The sequence below is a fragment of the Bactrocera dorsalis genome, chromosome 3 (genome assembly GCF_023373825.1).
Source record: "Bactrocera dorsalis isolate Fly_Bdor chromosome 3, ASM2337382v1, whole genome shotgun sequence".
Taxonomy (NCBI): Eukaryota; Metazoa; Arthropoda; class Insecta; order Diptera; family Tephritidae; genus Bactrocera; species Bactrocera dorsalis.
This window is the reverse complement of record NC_064305.1, coordinates 76,382,076-76,399,778: the sequence shown is the minus strand read 5'-3', so window position 1 is coordinate 76,399,778 and position 17,703 is coordinate 76,382,076. Positions and strand designations below refer to the sequence as shown.

Here is a 17,703-nt window from a genome sequence, read left to right as displayed (position 1 = left end):
ACCAACTAACTAGCAGGTAACTGTGTGCAATTGCTAAATAATAAATAATATATACATATGTGTGTGCATAGCATGCCGCAACCACACAAAAAACATGCCATAAATATTAATAAGCCCACTCTTCTTCTATTTTTCGCTACACCTTCGTTACACTTTCGCTTTGAATACACAGTAAGGCATGTTAACAAGAAGTCCAAACACCGCCAATCGCTCTACTCCATCGAATTCGGGCCCAGCATCGACACGATACGTAGTCGTGCCGACACCATACTCGACTACGACGATCACCTGCATGGGCGCGACGACGGCGGCGAGTTGTCGCCCAAACCGATGACACCGCGACGCGTTAAGCGCCGTTCGGTCATGGCGCGCGGCACGAACAGCCGTCAATCGACAACCAGTCGGCGCAGTCATCATGGACGCGGCGAGCGCGGTGAAGGCGGCACGCACGGCAGCAGCAGCAGCGGTGGCGGCACGCATCCGCGTAACAGCACACGCAGCTCGCGACGGAAATATCAACAGAACCCGGTGACTAAACTTTTGGATCAACAACAATTGCAATTGCAGCAGCAACAGCAACAACAGCACCTCCACCATCATCATCCGCATGGCTTCCATCACGGACAGCCGAAACAGCAGTTGGGCTCATTCCAGCACAAGGAAGTACCAGCACCGCTGACGGCCTCGAATTTGCAGACCCTTAATCAGGAAATTATAAATAATACAAGTGGCAGCACAGTTGTAAGTGCCGCGGCAGCCGATGCCGGCGGTACTTTGAATAATATTTTACTGAGTGGTGGCAGTCTCACGAAGACCAATAATAATCATTATCATAGCTTCCGTAAGAACATACCGCCCGATCCGATTTATTACAACACTAATGCGCAGACGGGTCTTTACCAACAAACGTGGCAATCGAATTCACAATCACCGATTGTTGGCGATGAGCCACCACCTACACCGACACTGACGCCCACATTAGCCGGTCACTTCAATCCGACTTATCAACATTCGACGACAAATCTCAATGATGTGGAACACGTCGATGAGTTGTATAACAATCGACCACCTTCGGTACGTTCTAGTTACTCGAATTTCCACGGCACGCGCCCGCTTTCTTCCTACTTGTCGAACTCGGCTACTACGGAGAATGTATTCGCCGGCTTAACTGGCGCTACACAGTCGCCGACTGCTGGTATGCAGCAGGCGCAACAACAACAACATCAATCACAACATTTGCCAACTCTGCCACCATTGCCGCCGCATGTGGCCCCAGCCACACCGCCCTTGTATCAGACGAATCCGCTGCATCAGCATCCGCATGTGGCGGGTCAACAGCATATACCGCCCTTGCCATCGCCAAACTTTCCCAGCACGCCACCGCAGAATATACCTTTCGGCAAGCGTACTGCCTCGCGTGAGAGTATACGATCTATGGCGTTCCTGAATAGCGGGCCACCAGCCTACAATCTTAACTATCACACGCCACCCGACTCGGAGACGACGATGTGATGCTGATGGTGGCCTAAATATTAGCAGAGAAGAGAGAGTAAATTGTGGCAGCGCGATAGCGTGAGAAGACCAATCGTGCTAAACTTGACTACAACAAAAACCGTCCAACTTGACTGGGTTTTAAAAGTTAATTTGTAAACTATTTAATGTAAATTAAGCCCTAGAAATACATATATATGTATGTGTATATAACGGGTGATTTTTTTGAGGTTAGGATTTTCATGCATTAGTATTTGACAGATCACGTGGGATTTCAGACATGGTGTCAAAGAGAAAGATGCTCAGTATGCTTTGACATTTCATCATGAATAGACTTACTAACGAGCAACGCTTGCAAATCATTGAATTTTATTACCAAAATCAGTGTTCGGTTCGAAATGTGTTTCGCGCGCGTGTTTTGTTCAGCGATGAGGCTCATTTCTGGTTGAATGGCTACGTAAATAAGCAAAATTGCCGCATTTGGGGTGAAGAGCAACCAGAAGCCGTTCAAGAACTGCCCATGCATCCCGAAAAATGCACTGTTTGGTGTGGTTTGTACGCTGGTGGAATCATTGGACCGTATTTTTTCAAAGATGCTGTTGGACGCAACGTTACGGTGAATGGCGATCGCTATCGTTCGATGCTAACAAACTTTTTGTTGCCAAAAATGGAAGAACTGAACTTGGTTGACATGTGGTTTCAAACAAGATGGCGCTACATGCCACACAGCTCGCGATTCTATGGCCATTTTGAGGGAAAACTTCGGACAACAATTCATCTCAAGAAATGGACCCGTAAGTTGGCCACCAAGATCATGCGATTTAACGCCTTTAGACTATTTTTTGTGGGGCTACGTCAAGTCTAAAGTCTACAGAAATAAGCCAGCAAACTATTCCAGCTTTGGAAGACAACATTTCCGAAGAAATTCGGGCTATTCCGGCCGAAATGCTCGAAAAAGTTGCCCAAAATTGGACTTTCCGAATGGACCACCTAAGACGCAGCCGCGGTCAACATTTAAATGAAATTATCTTCAAAAAGTAAATGTCATGAACCAATCTAACGTTTCAAATAAAGAACCGATGAGATTTTGCAAATTTTATGCGTTTTTTTTTTTAAAAAAAGTTATCAAGCTCTTAAAAAATCACCCTTTATATAGTACATATGTATACTGTGCCTAAAGTTTATGTTTAATTTAAACTTCGTAAAGCAAAAGCTTTCAGCAGAAAATTATTTAGAAACTGTTTTTCTAAGCTTTTATATACCATTATTAAGTTGTAGTTGTAAAGCTGCAATTTTATGAAAGCTTTATTAAGAGGCGTCTTTACATTTACTCGCAATATGAAATTTTCATAAACTTTAAACTTAAAGTGAAAGTTCTCAAGATCAACGAGTATAGTTTTGTAGAGCTTAATGATGGCACACTTGAAGTTAAAGATTTCGAGATCAACCACTACACTTTTGGTGAGTTACCAACACTCTTAAAGTGAAAGCTTTTGAGATCAACCACTACATTTTTGTAGAGCTTCGGAACATGAAATTTTCATAAATATTATATTTGAATGAAAGCTCTCAAGATCAACCGCTGCAGTTTTTTTAAGCTTAATAGTCACACACTTGATGTGATGCTTTCGATATCAACCAGTACATTTTGAACAGCTTGAGTCATCCTTTTAATTATAAAATTGCGTGCCTTTAAGTAGTAATTACTTTTATTGAAGCTTTCATTCGTTTTAAACTAACTTTATAAAATATCAAGTAAAATAAATTCAGGAAGCTTTCAGTTATATGAAAATAATGAAACTAAATATTTACATTGAAAGATTCGCACCTAAAACATTAAGTTGTTGAAAGCTTTCACTTCATAAAGCTTACAATAATATCTTACACAAGTAAAGCTTTAATTCTCTAAAATAATTTATTATTTTTTATAGTTTGTAACATATATTTGGATTTTTTTCTCCATATTTAGGGCAAGGTTTACAATTTCGTTTGAGAAAAGCTCTCTTTAACAAAAGCTTTCTTCAAAAAGAAGTTGAGCTTTCATATTTAATTTTAATTAGCTTTCATTGAACATTTAAAATATTTAGTTTAAAAAAGGCTTCCTTTAAAAAAAGCTTTCTTCGAAAAAAGATTAAGCTTTCATATTTAACATAAATTAGCTTTCATTGAACTTTCAAAAAATATATACGAATTTTATGAAGATTTACAATTATAATTTATATTTTTATAAAAAGCTTTTATCATGAAAAAAGCTTTATAAAAATAAGCTTTCACCTAAATAAACCATTTTAAACTCTCAATTTTCATTGCTGTGCTTTCGTACAACTTTTATGAAAGTTTTACAGCTTATATTGTATAAAAGCTCTGATCTCAAAAATTATTTCCTATATATGTATTTCTATGGAAGGATAATTTTTGGCATAATTAGTTTTTTGTTTGAAAAATAATAGAATTAAATCAAAATTTGAATTTACTTGGGTAAATTTAAAGTTTTTGGAATTGGCTTCAAAAATAACAGTTAATCGTAAAATATTCTGAACTAAATGAATAAAATTTTAAAAATCTTCTATTTTTGAAAAAAACAAACGCATTTATGTGTGTAAAAATCACATAACTTGTGTGACAAGTTTTTAAGTGGTTGGACTTCCATTATAATAAAATTAATAATATAAATAGAAATTAATAAAATGAGTAGAATTAATTAAAAAATTATTAATTAAGAAATGTTAACAAATATATTTTGAGATAACATACTTGCATATTGAGGTATATTTTTAAAAAATAATAGACTTTAGTTTTCATTTTATTTATAAGCTAACTGTTCAATTCAGCTTAAATCACTTAGTAATTTAAATTAGTCATCAGCAACGTAAAAAATACTTAATTAATTTAAAAATATACTTCAAAATAATGACTTTATGCTTTTAAGAGCTTAATTAGGTATTAATTTATAATTAATAAAACCAAAGTAATAACTGTAAATATTATAAAAAAAAATATCGGAAATAGTTTATTTTAAGAAAATTATGCAAAATAAAAACAAATTTTATTGTAATACAACGAAATCATGTGTAACTTTATGTAATTTTGAAGAACTATGAAATAAAGATATATTCAAAAAAATATGTGCTAAGGTGGTGTTCTTTTATTTTTATTATATTATATTGTTCAATAATGAAGACACGTTGTCAGCCATCGAACCGTTTACCATATATGTATGTATCTCCAGGCTCAGACATAGGCACCACGCTTTCAACCATTTTTAGGGAAGTGCTGGATACCTTGAAGGGATGAAGAGTGAAAAGTTTCTTTCTAATGCTTTCATTGTTCGGATGTTCATATACCATAAAGTCTAAATGTTTAGTAAATATTCATTTCCTTGACGTTCTAAGCCAAACAGCATGGTTAGCATAATTTAGGTTGATTCGGAAAGGTTTCGTACTAAATAACCTCGAATAGATTGTCCAACAATAATCAGATATAACATAAATAAGTATAATCTTTGCGGGCATAATCAAGAAATGTGGTGTTACCCAGTATTCTATTTTAAAGTAGGTGCCAGTCTGCTTTATAACCTGATACACTACTTTTTTAGATAGTCCTTAAATAGTAAAATATATGTATCTCACTCCAATTGACCCTATTTTATTGCAAGTCTTCTTTATTTAAATTTTTTTTTTAAATCATGAACCAATGAAAATTTATGTGACGATTTCATTCGGCGAAAAACTGCGACAAGTAATTTTCACAGGCTTCACTTGAAGCCCATTTTACTCCATTAAGAGAGTTCTGTATTGACGGAAACAAATGGTAGTCCGATCAAGCAAGATCAGGGCTATATGATGGATGCATTAAAACTTCTCAGCCAAGCTTTCCCAGTTTTTGCCGAGTCATCAAAGATTTGTGTAGTCTAGCGTTGTCTTGATGAAATTCGAAGTCCTTTCTGTTGATCAGTTCTGGCCGTTGTTTTAACGGTTGCTTGCTTCAATCTGATCAGTTGTTGACATTAAAATGTAGAATCAATCGTTCGACCAGGCTGGAGCAGCTCATAGTGGATGATTCCTTTCCAAATCCACCAAACACTCAGCATAAACTTTCGAGGTGTCAATCCTGGTTTTGCGACCATGTTTTTCGCACATTATTGTCGTATTTGATCCACGTTTCGTCTTCTGTCACCATTCGCTTCAGAAATGGTTAGCTTTCATTTCGTTTCAGCAAAGAATCTCAGATATAAATTCGGTCCATTAAATCTTTCACAAACAATTCATGTGGTACCCAAACATCCAGCCAAACATTTTTAAATGGTTCGAAACCGTTTGATGATGAATGTTAAGTCCCTTAGCGATTTCATGGCTGTTTATGTGATGGTTCTGGTCAATCTTTTCTATAATTTCATTGACATTTTCAACGATAGGTCGACTAGAGATGCCTATTTCACATCGAAGTTTTCAGAACGGAAACGAACGAACCATTGTTGAGCTGCACCAGCTGATACAGCATCGTCTCCGTAAACTTCACAAATTTCATTGGTAGATTGCGTGGTATTCTTCCCTTTTTTATACAAAAATTTCAAAATATAGCAAATTTCTTTATTGCTCTAACTAATTTTTGAACAGCTGTAACTTTTTTTCAACTACCCCGAATTTCATTTTTTGGTTAAATGAAGCTTAAAATCTCGCCTTTTCAACAATATATGGTATGACACAGTGTGATTTCTAGCACTGGAGATATACGACCGCAATGACATCTATTGACGAAATACGAACGGACCTTTTTCGACTACCCAATATATCTACAATTACAAAAAATTGCAAATGATTTAAAACGTATTTATATCTTCGTAGTAGTTTCCCTGTAAAATGTTATTCTTCGTCTCATAAAGCAGTTGTTACTTATTTAGCCACCTCTGTATTGCACTTGTCTTGGATAAAAAAAATTTAACGGCTTAGCACATACATGAACCAAATAGTGGGATTATTATCCAAGACACAGCTATCCAATACATGCACCAATTGGTATTTATAACGGGAATTTCGCTGTTAGGATACTGTTAAGCGATTTTTTGGCTCTGAATATAGAAGATAGTATTTAAGTTTAACTGATGTTGTATTTGAAATAGCAATGGGAGCTGTTGATACTTAAAAAAGTCAATTTAGCGACATAGCCCCATACATGAGTTAGGATCCAGAAAATTCCTTTAGTAAAATGAGTTGATCACAGAATATTTGATATACTTGTATGTAGATACAAGGAAGTACAAGGACTTGTAGGAATTATTGTAGGCATAGTTTTGACAGTTGTATGCTGGAGAGAGAAAGAGCTTGAAATTTTTCGGCTTCCAGCAAGGGTCTTGCCTTTCTAGGGTTCTCAAAACGTCTTTGTAAAAGCAATAAAATTTCAAAGTGATGAAATTGGAATCTACGTTTCTTTATGGACATGGTTATGAGGCGAACAAATAAATGCTGTGCATAGGTTCACTGCTTTAGGAGTACCAAGTGCTTTCCGAACGATATCAAGCAACGCTGCTGAAGTTCTAGCTAGTATTGATATCCAGGGAGACGAATTCGCACGATTGAAACCGGATGGCTGGAGTTAAAAAAAGAGTAGAGAACTAATAAGTAGCATCACAATGTGGCAGTAACGGCAGCAAATCTCAACTAAAAAACGGTGGACCCACAAACTAATTCCGGACATCCGTTCATGGATATATTGTTAACATGAGGACCTAGACTTCCATATGGATGATTTATTAGAAACTATCTGTTCCGATTCCGTTACCACCTTAGTTCAAACTGTCCGACGGCAGTATGACTATTAAACCTCAAACCATACATTTATGTTATGAAATCTTGTTTTGATGATGAACCTGGATCGGTTTGAGCACAAACTTCAAGCCTCTCAAAGTAGGAAAAGACTTTTGGAGCTTTGTGGAGCATATATTTATTTAACCACTGTAATTATTTGACTAGTTGTGAATAATTCTTATATATTTCAACCTCTGTGCAACAAGAATGATTTCGATAGTGAAGTATTGAACTCTTCCCTCGAATGCTCTAAGCTAGTGAAGTGACCATGCCCAGTAAGGACTTTCATTAACTGTTGTATCCCAATACTAACGATCAGGGCAGCGCTCAGATTACAGCACAGATTTCGATGACTTGCAATTTGGAATTGGAAAATCTATTTATAGAATTTCAGCAATCGATCTCGCGACGCGATCTCACACAGTCAAAAAGCTTTCATTTCAGCTTAAAGAATCTATACTATCTATGGTTTACGTAGTTAATTTCTAATTACTTTATATAAATTAAATTAATATATTTATATGTTCAAAATTAAATAAGAAATATGCGATGTCTGGATGTAAATCCCGTTCAAAAAATATCCATGAAGATGTAACCCAACTGCCACCCATATTTAGTAACAAATTACAACAGTCTCAACTTATACAATTTAATTACAAAAGTAACGAATTAATAGCAGCATTGAGAAGCTTCACACCAACAATTCAACCAAATTATCATTGTCCTTCAAAGGACACCCGACTCGAATAATGTACGAATTGTGTGACAATGATTGATTTAAATCTGCACGCACACAGACGTCATACATACATCAATATTATGGTCACTTGTGCAACATGCAACAAAAGGCGACCCTTGCAGACGTGCCACACACAATTACTTGTACTATAATAAAAGAAAATTGGTCGCATTTTACGAATTGGCCTCTCAGCTGCAGTAGTTCGCTTCACTTCGTTGCTCATTGTAATGATCAGAGATGCAACTCAATAAATGATTGCAGCAACAACGATTAAAGAAAGAGTTGACGAAAATTTACAACCATATTTACAAGTCGTTAGTAGTTATTTGTTGTTTTTTTTGTTGTTGCAACGAGTTGCATTCACGGCAATAAAATACAATCTTTGTGTGTGGCACACAGAAAGTGTAATTAAAATACGCAAAATGAATTGAGTAAAGAGCGTTTTTGTTTGTATACGAGGGTGACTTGATAAGTGCTTCGACTGGTAATCAATGGGTAAGGTTATATAAGTATACATCTCACTGAAGACATCGTAATCTGCCTTTTATAATTTAACGCTTCATTATTTATTCTTCTTTTTTTTACAGACCGTGCTCCGATTCATAAGTAATAATATTAATAATATTTTTTATAAAAAATCAAAAATTTCAGAAATTTGGCAACGATTTATATTGGAGAAGGGTAAGTCTTATAGAATTTGTATATTTTATGTTATAAAATTAAAAATAGTCATGATATTTAGATTAGTTTTTTTTTTTGCCAAAAAGCTGATTTCCAGCTTGGGAATGCGATTTTTTAAGGATATGAAATCTCAATATTCTAAAAGCTGAAACCAGGGTCTATCACTCTATCACTATCAAAAATTTACCCAAAAATTGAGTAATTATCTATTTCAGGAATATAATATTTGAAATTGACAAATATGCTCACTCTTTCCCGGAAACCCTATTTTACAGGAATAGTATGGAATTGTTGTTACTTACTATTATTAGTAAAAATAGTAAGACTTTGTTCATGATTCCCAAATTCTAGAATAAGTATTGTTCAAAATCTATGTCGTCCCATCATTGTGGTGCAAAAACCAATAGTTGTCGGTCCATAACTCGCTCCTCTTTTTACGAATAGCGACGCATATCACTCAAATTGTATTCCTTTTTGACAGTTTCGACGGTCGGAAGGGATTCAGAGTGCACCATACCTCGATAATCGAAGGAGACTGTCAACATAACTTTTTTGACCGCTTTGAAGTACTTGATTTGACTTCGGCTCACCCTTGCCACGATATTCGGCCGATTGATCATATTTTTCCAGGTCGTAAGCATAGTTTCAAGACTGATAGCCAGTAATAATACCTTTCATAACATCATAGTAGTCGGAAAGCATTGCATCAGGGAATTTAATGCGACGCTGTTGAAAAAATTGAATAATTTTGCAACCAATCGTGGTTTCACTTCTCTGATCTGATCATTAAGCACCATTTTCCTATTTTATTGATGTGTTGGTCATCAGTTGATGTCCTGGACGTGATTCGTTGTCAACGCGTTCTCGAAGCTATTTGAGTAATTTAATTACCGCTCGCCCAGTCGAGAACGATATGCTGCTCAAAGCAAATTACGAACTTTATTTTTTTGATTTTTTGTCTTTCAATAGACATCAATCTCAGCGATTACCTCTACATTATAGCTAAATAACTTTAAAGAGAGTGTTCTTTTAAGATTTGAGAATAAGTAAACATTGCTGAAGACCAGATCAGAATATAATGATTTGAGATGATTGATCCAATAATCGTTACCACTGATCTGCTCTAAACACCTCTCAAAAGAAATAGTTCCTTGTGCTCTGTGATATACTAAGAGTTCGCATGACATAAATGACATTTGGTACAGAGCTTCCGCATACCCAAGTATTTATGAACTGTTTGTTTAATATGTTCCTTTGTTATATTGTGTCGTTCACCAAGTTATTTCGTTTCTTAGTGCAATTTAAAAACGACTTTTTTATTGTGAAAAACATTTTGTATTATAAATTGTATATTCTTCATTTTAATCCAATATGCTTTGCAATCTTTCGTGCGAGAGATTGGTTCCTTGCTCATAAAATTGTTGATCCTTGCAGACAAAAAACGGTAAAGTTGCAAGTGGTTTTTGTCCTCCTGATTTGAGGTGAAATCCAAACAATTATGTAGAAACCGAAAGGGGTAAAGGGAAGGGTAGGGGTTATCTCATTTAGGCTGCTTTTAGAGAGTCATCAAACTTCCAGGAGGTTTCAAATTATCCCGGTGGACCACTACACCATTTCTATTGATTAATTTTGACCTCTACTGTTCGAATAAGTACTAACTCAATTTGTGCAGTTTGTCATGATACACTTCAGAAAAAATCGTGGTATTGTCATATAAAAGCTCAAAATAAACGATCTCTTTGAAATCTCACCAAACAGACAACGTGACCTTTGTTTAATGATTGTCGGCCTTCGAAGTGGTTTGATTTGGTTCAACCATGTTTTGTTGTTATAGCGGTTACGTGCGTACCGCTTACATATAACAGTTCGTGGGCACTGTTTCATCCCTGATCTCTAGCGCTTTACATTCATGTAAACAACCCACTTTTCATCGCCAGTTACCATGCGCTTCAAAAATGGTTCACTTCTTTTACGTTTAATATGCAAATCGCAGTCGGTAATGCGAAGAAGCAAATTTCGTTCTGTAAGAACATGAGGAATCCATATGTAAAGCTTTGAAATAATTAATGGAGGTTTAATGTGCTTGTGAACAGTCGCATAAGGCAAATTTAATCTTTGAGTTATGGTCCGAGTTGTTATTCGACGATTAACATTGAGCAACAACTTTATCCACATCGGCTTCAGAACGCGCTCCAGGACTTTGCTAACTTTGGCATTGGTGTTCGGTTAAGTTCGGTTAAATGTGAAGTTGGCTGCAAAAAAATTCATTAAGACCACTGGTTGTCATAAAACGAAAATACATAGCGAACGATCTAACATCGTGTTGAAAATTTAATCCACCACTGATGAGTTCTTGGTTCACCTTTCGTAAAGCTCGGATATAACTATTCAAGCGAGTCAATTTTTGGTATCTATAATCATCATAAAAAATAGGTTTTTATTAACATTCGAAGTTAAATTGCAAAATTTCAAATTCCACATGAATACTGAAAGAAGATTACTTACTATATGATGTTTTTTCATAAAAATAAATATTTATAAGAAAATTTTGGTGTAAAAATAATTATTTTTAAAAATTTTGTGAATTTTTTTTTAATTTTTGAAGAAATTTATTTCTGAAAAAAAAACAAATTTTATTTCTGAAAAAAAAAAAAATTTTAAAAAATTAAAAAAAAAAATTATTTAAAAAACATTTTTGAAAAAACATTTTTGAAAAAAAAATATTTTTATAAAAATTTTGAAAAAAAATATGAAAAATAAAAGTATTTTTTAAAAAAATTGTAAAAAATATAAAGTTATTTTTGAAAGAGAAAATTTTTTTTTTTTGAAAAAAACAAGTTATTAAAATAAAATTGAAACAAAAAATAATTTTTAAAAAATTTTGAAACAAAATTATTTTTGAAGAGAAAGTTATTTTTTTTTTAATTTTGTAAAAGGAAGCATTTGTAAAAAATTTGTGATAAGAAGTTATTTTTGAAAAAAAGTGATTTAAAAAAAATTTGGAAAAAAATAATTAAAAAAAAATTGAAAAAAATATTTTTGAAAAAAGTCAGTAAAAAAAATTGAAAAAAATATTTTTGAAAAAAGTCAGTAAAAAAAATTGAAATAAAAACATTTAAAAAAAATTATTCAATCAATAATAGGCGGGTTCTAGTAAGACCTTAAATGCCACATCAATATTTTTCCAGCGTTCTTAGTGTACTATACACCAACAATTTTCTTAATCAAAACCAAAATTTCATCAATATTTAAGATACAATATTGTAAAAGATTTGTCTAAATACTGCGAATTAGAATTCGATTCACAAAGTGCTTATGTCAGCTCAAGGTCACGCTCACACACACATGCCCTCATAACGACGTGTCTAAATACATTATGAATGCAAAATTTCGCAAACAATTTGACAACCAAATTTTCACCTGCACAAATGGGTCGAACTCAAATTACGAACACTGATTCACTAATACATTCATACATCTGTACATATGTGTGTATATACTCGCATTTACTGAAGCATAACTATTTCTTTTACAGAGTTGAAATTAATTGAAATTCAAATATTTGCACAAAAGCTTTCGCACACCAAAAGTCAACCGCATAATAATCTAGGTATACATATGTACATACCTATATAAATACCATTTGAAAACACACACACATATATACATATATTTACCAACACACATATGCAAATAGTAGCATGCCGAAATAATTCGTAATGTAGCCTTTGCTATGCGAAGCATTTCGTTTTGCATTTTGCCTCGCACCTCAGCTTTCGTGCTGTTTTCCTCAGAATGCACAACAACAACAGCAACAACGGAGTACCGACAGCAGCGAGGGTCCGACCGTTGGGTCAAAGGACGACAGTTGAAATTTCTTTGCCAAATTATGCGATAAACATGTTTACCCAAGCATTGAGCTCGTCCATTAGCAAGGCAGGCGATGAGGAAAACAATAGGCAACAACAACAACAATAGGCAACAATAACATTAAACCGGAAACTTTGGAAAATATGCAACGGATTGACGATTTGTTAGGTGCCACTGGTTGGCCTTCAAAACAATACGAAATATATATTCGGCCACGACGTTCAGCGCTTTTGACTTCTGCTCGGTGGCGGTAGGAGGGTGTAGAGTTAGGTGGGTGGCCAACTATTCTAAAGATTCGGTCGAAGCAAAAACAGTCTTCGTTGCGCTCGATTTGCCTACTTTGTCTTTTTTCTTTGATTTTTTTTTTGTTTTTGTTTTTTTTTTTTTGCTTTGAACTTCATTGTTTTTGCTGTCGTCTTTGCTGCTTACCTTCAAAGCACCGAAAAACTGCTGGACTGGCGCTAAATAAAGGACAATGCAAAGCTTGAAAACATTGAAGTTTCGTTTTTTATTTGTTTTAGTGCCAAAAGTGAAATTCTTCAAGTGTATTTATTTTGTTTGTGTAATTGAGCAGGTAAAATTTGTTGAATGTTTATTTAACACTTGACTGAATGAACTCTCGGTTGGCGTTTGGTTATTTTGTTGTGCTTGGTGGATTGGAATAGTTCGTGCATCCTTGAGAATCTAAGCTACTTGGTTTTTGTTTGCGCTTAAAGATTGCAGATCGTTGTGTGATGGGTCTGAGAGAATTTGTGTGGAGCAGTTTTTGGCAGTCGTAAAGGACTGCTGTGAATTACGTCAAGTAATTTGTTAGTTTTTCGTGTTGGGTGACTTTGTAATCCGAGCCGAATTGTGGCTGCGAATGCCGTTAATATGTGAAAGAATTTGTGTTTTTGCCCTACAGCGCAGTCTACCCTATATTTGCGAAGAATAAGGTAACTTAAAATGAAATCCATTATCTTTGCATTGTATTAAAGGTTTTGGCATAGTTAGAATGAACGGATGTACTACTGTGGGCAAAAAATAGCAAGACTTTTAAATTTCGCGAGAAAATCCATTCTTCGAAATATTGTTTTTGTTGTCAGAGCTGTTAGTGGCATCTGTGCCAAATCTTGCATCAAAATAATCATTATAGTTTGGTATACGCTTGTCTTTCTGAAGTACATAAAGTGCATTCGGCGATTTTTACGATGAGTGAAATTATTCAACAAAGAAGTTCCATTAAATTTTTATGTGGAATCAAATTTTTGGTGCCGAAACCTTCAAAATGTTAAAAAAGGCCTTCGGTGACAATTTTTGTCGCGAGTAAGCGGTTTTGATTGATACAAATTATTCAAAGAGGGTCGAGAACACGTTGACGACTGACCACGTCCAATGGTCAGAATTCGTGCTTGACAATCGACGATTAACAGTCAGAGCTGTTATTGGCAACGTTGGAATATCGAAAGAATCAGTGGAAACCATTTTGAAATACCATTTGGGCTTAAGGAAAGCGAAAGCACGATTAGTTCCGAAATCACTCAATTTTTTCGAAAAACAGCGTGGCGTTAACGTCTGCGAAACAATGCTTGCCGACTATCAGGTTGTTATTAAACGTATTATTACTGACGATGAGTCTTAGATTTATGATTACGATCCGGAAACAGACGATCTATTGGCCAAATTTTGTGGTAAAGGTGAGCCGAAGGCAACCACGCCAAAGCAGTTATATTGACAGTCTGCTTCGATTTTCGAGTTGTGGTGCACTCCGAATTCCTTCCGACCGGCCAAACTGTCCACAAGGAATGCTATTGTATTTGAGTGTATGGCGAATCGCTTTTGACGTGTGACGCCCGGTGTTGCCCTGATAGAGCATAATTCCTATTCTATTAGCCAAAGTTGGTCACCTTCTGTGAGATTGTTTACTTCAGACGGTTCAATTGTTCAATAATTAGCCTTCCAGATTGTGGTGCGCCTTCGACGTAAAGCTTACCGCAATGGAACTGCCGAAACCGATTGTGGCTGAGCTTGGCTATAACCATGTAAGCGGAATCTACGCCAATAAAGAGGAGGTATGGCTCTTAAATATTTTCTATTTTCCGATTTTACACATTTCCTTAAAAATTTGGAACAATTTAATTCTAATCATTATCTAAAACTTCTTTGTTGATAGTGATAATGTTCATTTGGGTACCTTTATCTACAGTACAAAATTTTAGATAAATTAGAATAAGTCTACATAGTATGTGAAAGGATAACTTGATCGAAATATCCTAGCAGTTTTCTTTCTAGCAATTTTTGTTTTGAGGACTTATAAGGAGGACAATGTTAGCTGACAACAACCGCTGAAGCCCAAGTATGCTAAAAAGCTCGTAAAATTGGACATTCTTAGTTTGCAGTGCTTTCTCAAGTCGTTTGCAATGAAATTCTAAGTAATTCGATTATATCTTTCGTAATCTATCTTCAAAGCCCAAGGAATGCCAGGTCTGAGCTTCAGAAATCTTGAAAAAAGGCTTTAAAACGCAAACAACGAAAGACTCTTTCAGTTAAATGTGTATTGTATCGATTAAAAGCTATTTTTAAATATTTTTTTCTTGATGCTTGCTTTAAAAGTACAATATAAAAATTTCAAGAATTAATCTTTTTTCGGTTTGTCATCTTTTCTGCCTCATTAAATACTCATTGCCTTTCTAGCCTCTTCGGTAAGTTAATGTGTCACGGAAGTAAACTTACTTTTACATGCGTTTGTAGCAGCACTTTGAAGTCATTATCTCACTTTCGGTAGAACTGAATTTATAATTGTAACACGATACCTAAATAGTTTCTGGAATAGAAACAAATGTGTCTTTTGGTCTACTTCACCCGAACACATTACTGTTAATTGAAAGCGCTTGACAGATGTCATTGAAGCACAAAAGTGCTTAAGTTTAATAAATAATTACACTAACATTAGGAGATTGTTTGCTTTGTGAGGAAATTGGCTCGTACATCCTCATCAAAATCTTGTCTGGCTTTGATAAATTGGCAACTGAAATTTTTGGAAGTATGTACCAGCGACATATAATTGGACATATGTTTATAAATAGAAGTGTTCCTCTTTATAAACATAAAAAATTTAAACATTTTACTCGATAACGTTATCTGCCAGCCACCTACCTTGATATTGTCATGCTCTTTTGAGCTTAAATGACAAGCATATGCCTATAATATATTGTATGTCGTTATTTTCACCTAATTACGGATGAGGAATATTTCGTGGTGTGTGTCTATGCTGAGCAGAGCCAGCTGTAAACAGACTAGTGACGAAGTAATGAGTTTCGGTTTAGATTTTAACATCAAGTTGTTAAGCAAAACAACTTTATCATACTCTTACAGTGACTATTTATAGTTGTTGGAGGAATGTATACCCATTATGCAATACCAGGGTTCGATAGCTGTTCTATCTAAACTCTTCATATAAACTTCATTAGTTAAAATTTTTTCATGGTAAAAACCACCCACACTTATTGACGTATGGAGATTGAACTTTACATAAATTTGTTGAACCAATTTGAGAAAGAAGCTTCGGAGACCTTATTGAATGAATAAATGAACGGTGAAACGAGTTGAGTGGACTTAGCCATGTTCGACTGTCCGTCTCTCTATATATATGCAAAGTAGTCCTTCAGCTTTTGAGATATAGAACTGAAATTTTCCACAAATCCTTTTCTCTCGAAGACGCTGCTCATTTGTCGAGATCGTCGATATCGGATCACTATATCATATATCTGCCATAGAAACTAGGCGATCGAAATAGAGTACTTGTATGAAAAACTTTTTTTTTTACCAGATATTTTCTCCAATTTTGGCACAGATTATTGTGAAAAGCAAAATTACAATCTCCGAAGAAATTTCTAGGATCGGATGACTATAGCATATAGCTGCCATACAAACTGAGAGAACGGAATCAAGTACTTGTTTGGAAAACTTTTTTATCAGCCAATATTAGTCCACAAAATTTGGCGTAGGTTGTTATTTAAAGCATTACTACAATGTCAGAATATTTTTTTTAGTTCAGATCACTATAGCATATAGCTGCCATACAAATCGATCGAGCAAAATCAAATTTTTGTATGAAAAATATATTTGTGAAGTGGTTTCTGGCTTCAGTGCAATCGAAGTTAACAATTTTTGTAGTTAAATGAACCAGTCCGGGTCAAATTTGATCAAATTGTATGTTTCTCTACATAACAAATAACGCAAACACTTCCACATGTAGCTCTATCAAAAATCTAACGGAGATCTTTCAAAAAGTAATCTAAAGTCTTTAAGTATTTTTCGAATTTTCAGTAATTTATTTCAACCCTAACTAGTTACATATAAGACCAGTACTCACTCCATAATAACTAGTTATATGTAAGACCAGTACTCACCCCATAGTAACTAGTTCTCTGTAAAATTTCACACACTCTAATTGTATATGTAGATATTTATGCTTTAATTTCATGTGTATTTAATGTGCATTGTCTAACCTCGCACCATATAAGTAAGCCTGTAACCCTGTAAGCTTGTACCCAAGCATGGCGTGTCGGCGGTGGAGTGCGACATTTCATAAATTTAATATCCAAAATGTAATTTGGCCAGCTGATGTCCTCTTGCTCTTACTTTGTTGACACCCACACACACACACACAAAAACACTATTTACATGCATACACTTACACGCACACACCTTTCAATTTGCTTGTCTCTCTTAACTTGAACTTGCTCGCACTCGCCACACTTTGTAATGATCTTTTTCTTTGGATTTACCGACACCGTAAAATGCCAAAATCTGTAACAACACAGGAAGGAAGGACATTGTTGACACTTTTTCTGCTCAGCTGTCGATGTATGTGTGTGTGTGCTTGAGTGTGGCCGAGTGAATTTTACATTTTGTATATTCCGCTTCGGTTGTGCTTACTTGGCCTGCCAGCCGCCTGCCCTGCTCGCTAGTTAAGCACTTAAATGCGACAGCATATGCTAGATTTTCGTATGAATATTAAATAGCCTCCACTTACGCACACACACATACACATTCCTATCATTACATAGTTACTTGAAGCGCAACAACTGACTTTGCAGAAAACTTTTATTATTTTTGAAATTTTATTTTAGCTAA

General features: G+C 35.1%; 1 protein-coding gene across 7 annotated transcripts in view; it reads left to right on the top strand.

Annotated features, from left to right (window-relative positions):
• Positions 1–17,703, top strand: part of LOC105229183 (sodium/potassium-transporting ATPase subunit beta-1-interacting protein) — a 236,659-nt gene that overhangs the window by 159,677 nt on the left and 59,279 nt on the right. For 3 of the 7 annotated variants that reach the window (XM_049453438.1, XM_049453437.1, XM_049453436.1), the window contains one exon: positions 173–4,190. In XM_049453438.1, coding sequence (XP_049309395.1) covers positions 173–1,512 — 1,340 coding nt within the window. In that variant the 3' untranslated portion in view covers positions 1,513–4,190. Of the gene's footprint in view, positions 1–172; positions 4,191–8,621; positions 8,716–17,703 lie in introns of those variants that run through there. The other 4 variants (XR_007422397.1, XR_007422398.1, XR_007422396.1 and 1 more) reach the window with 3 other exon arrangements.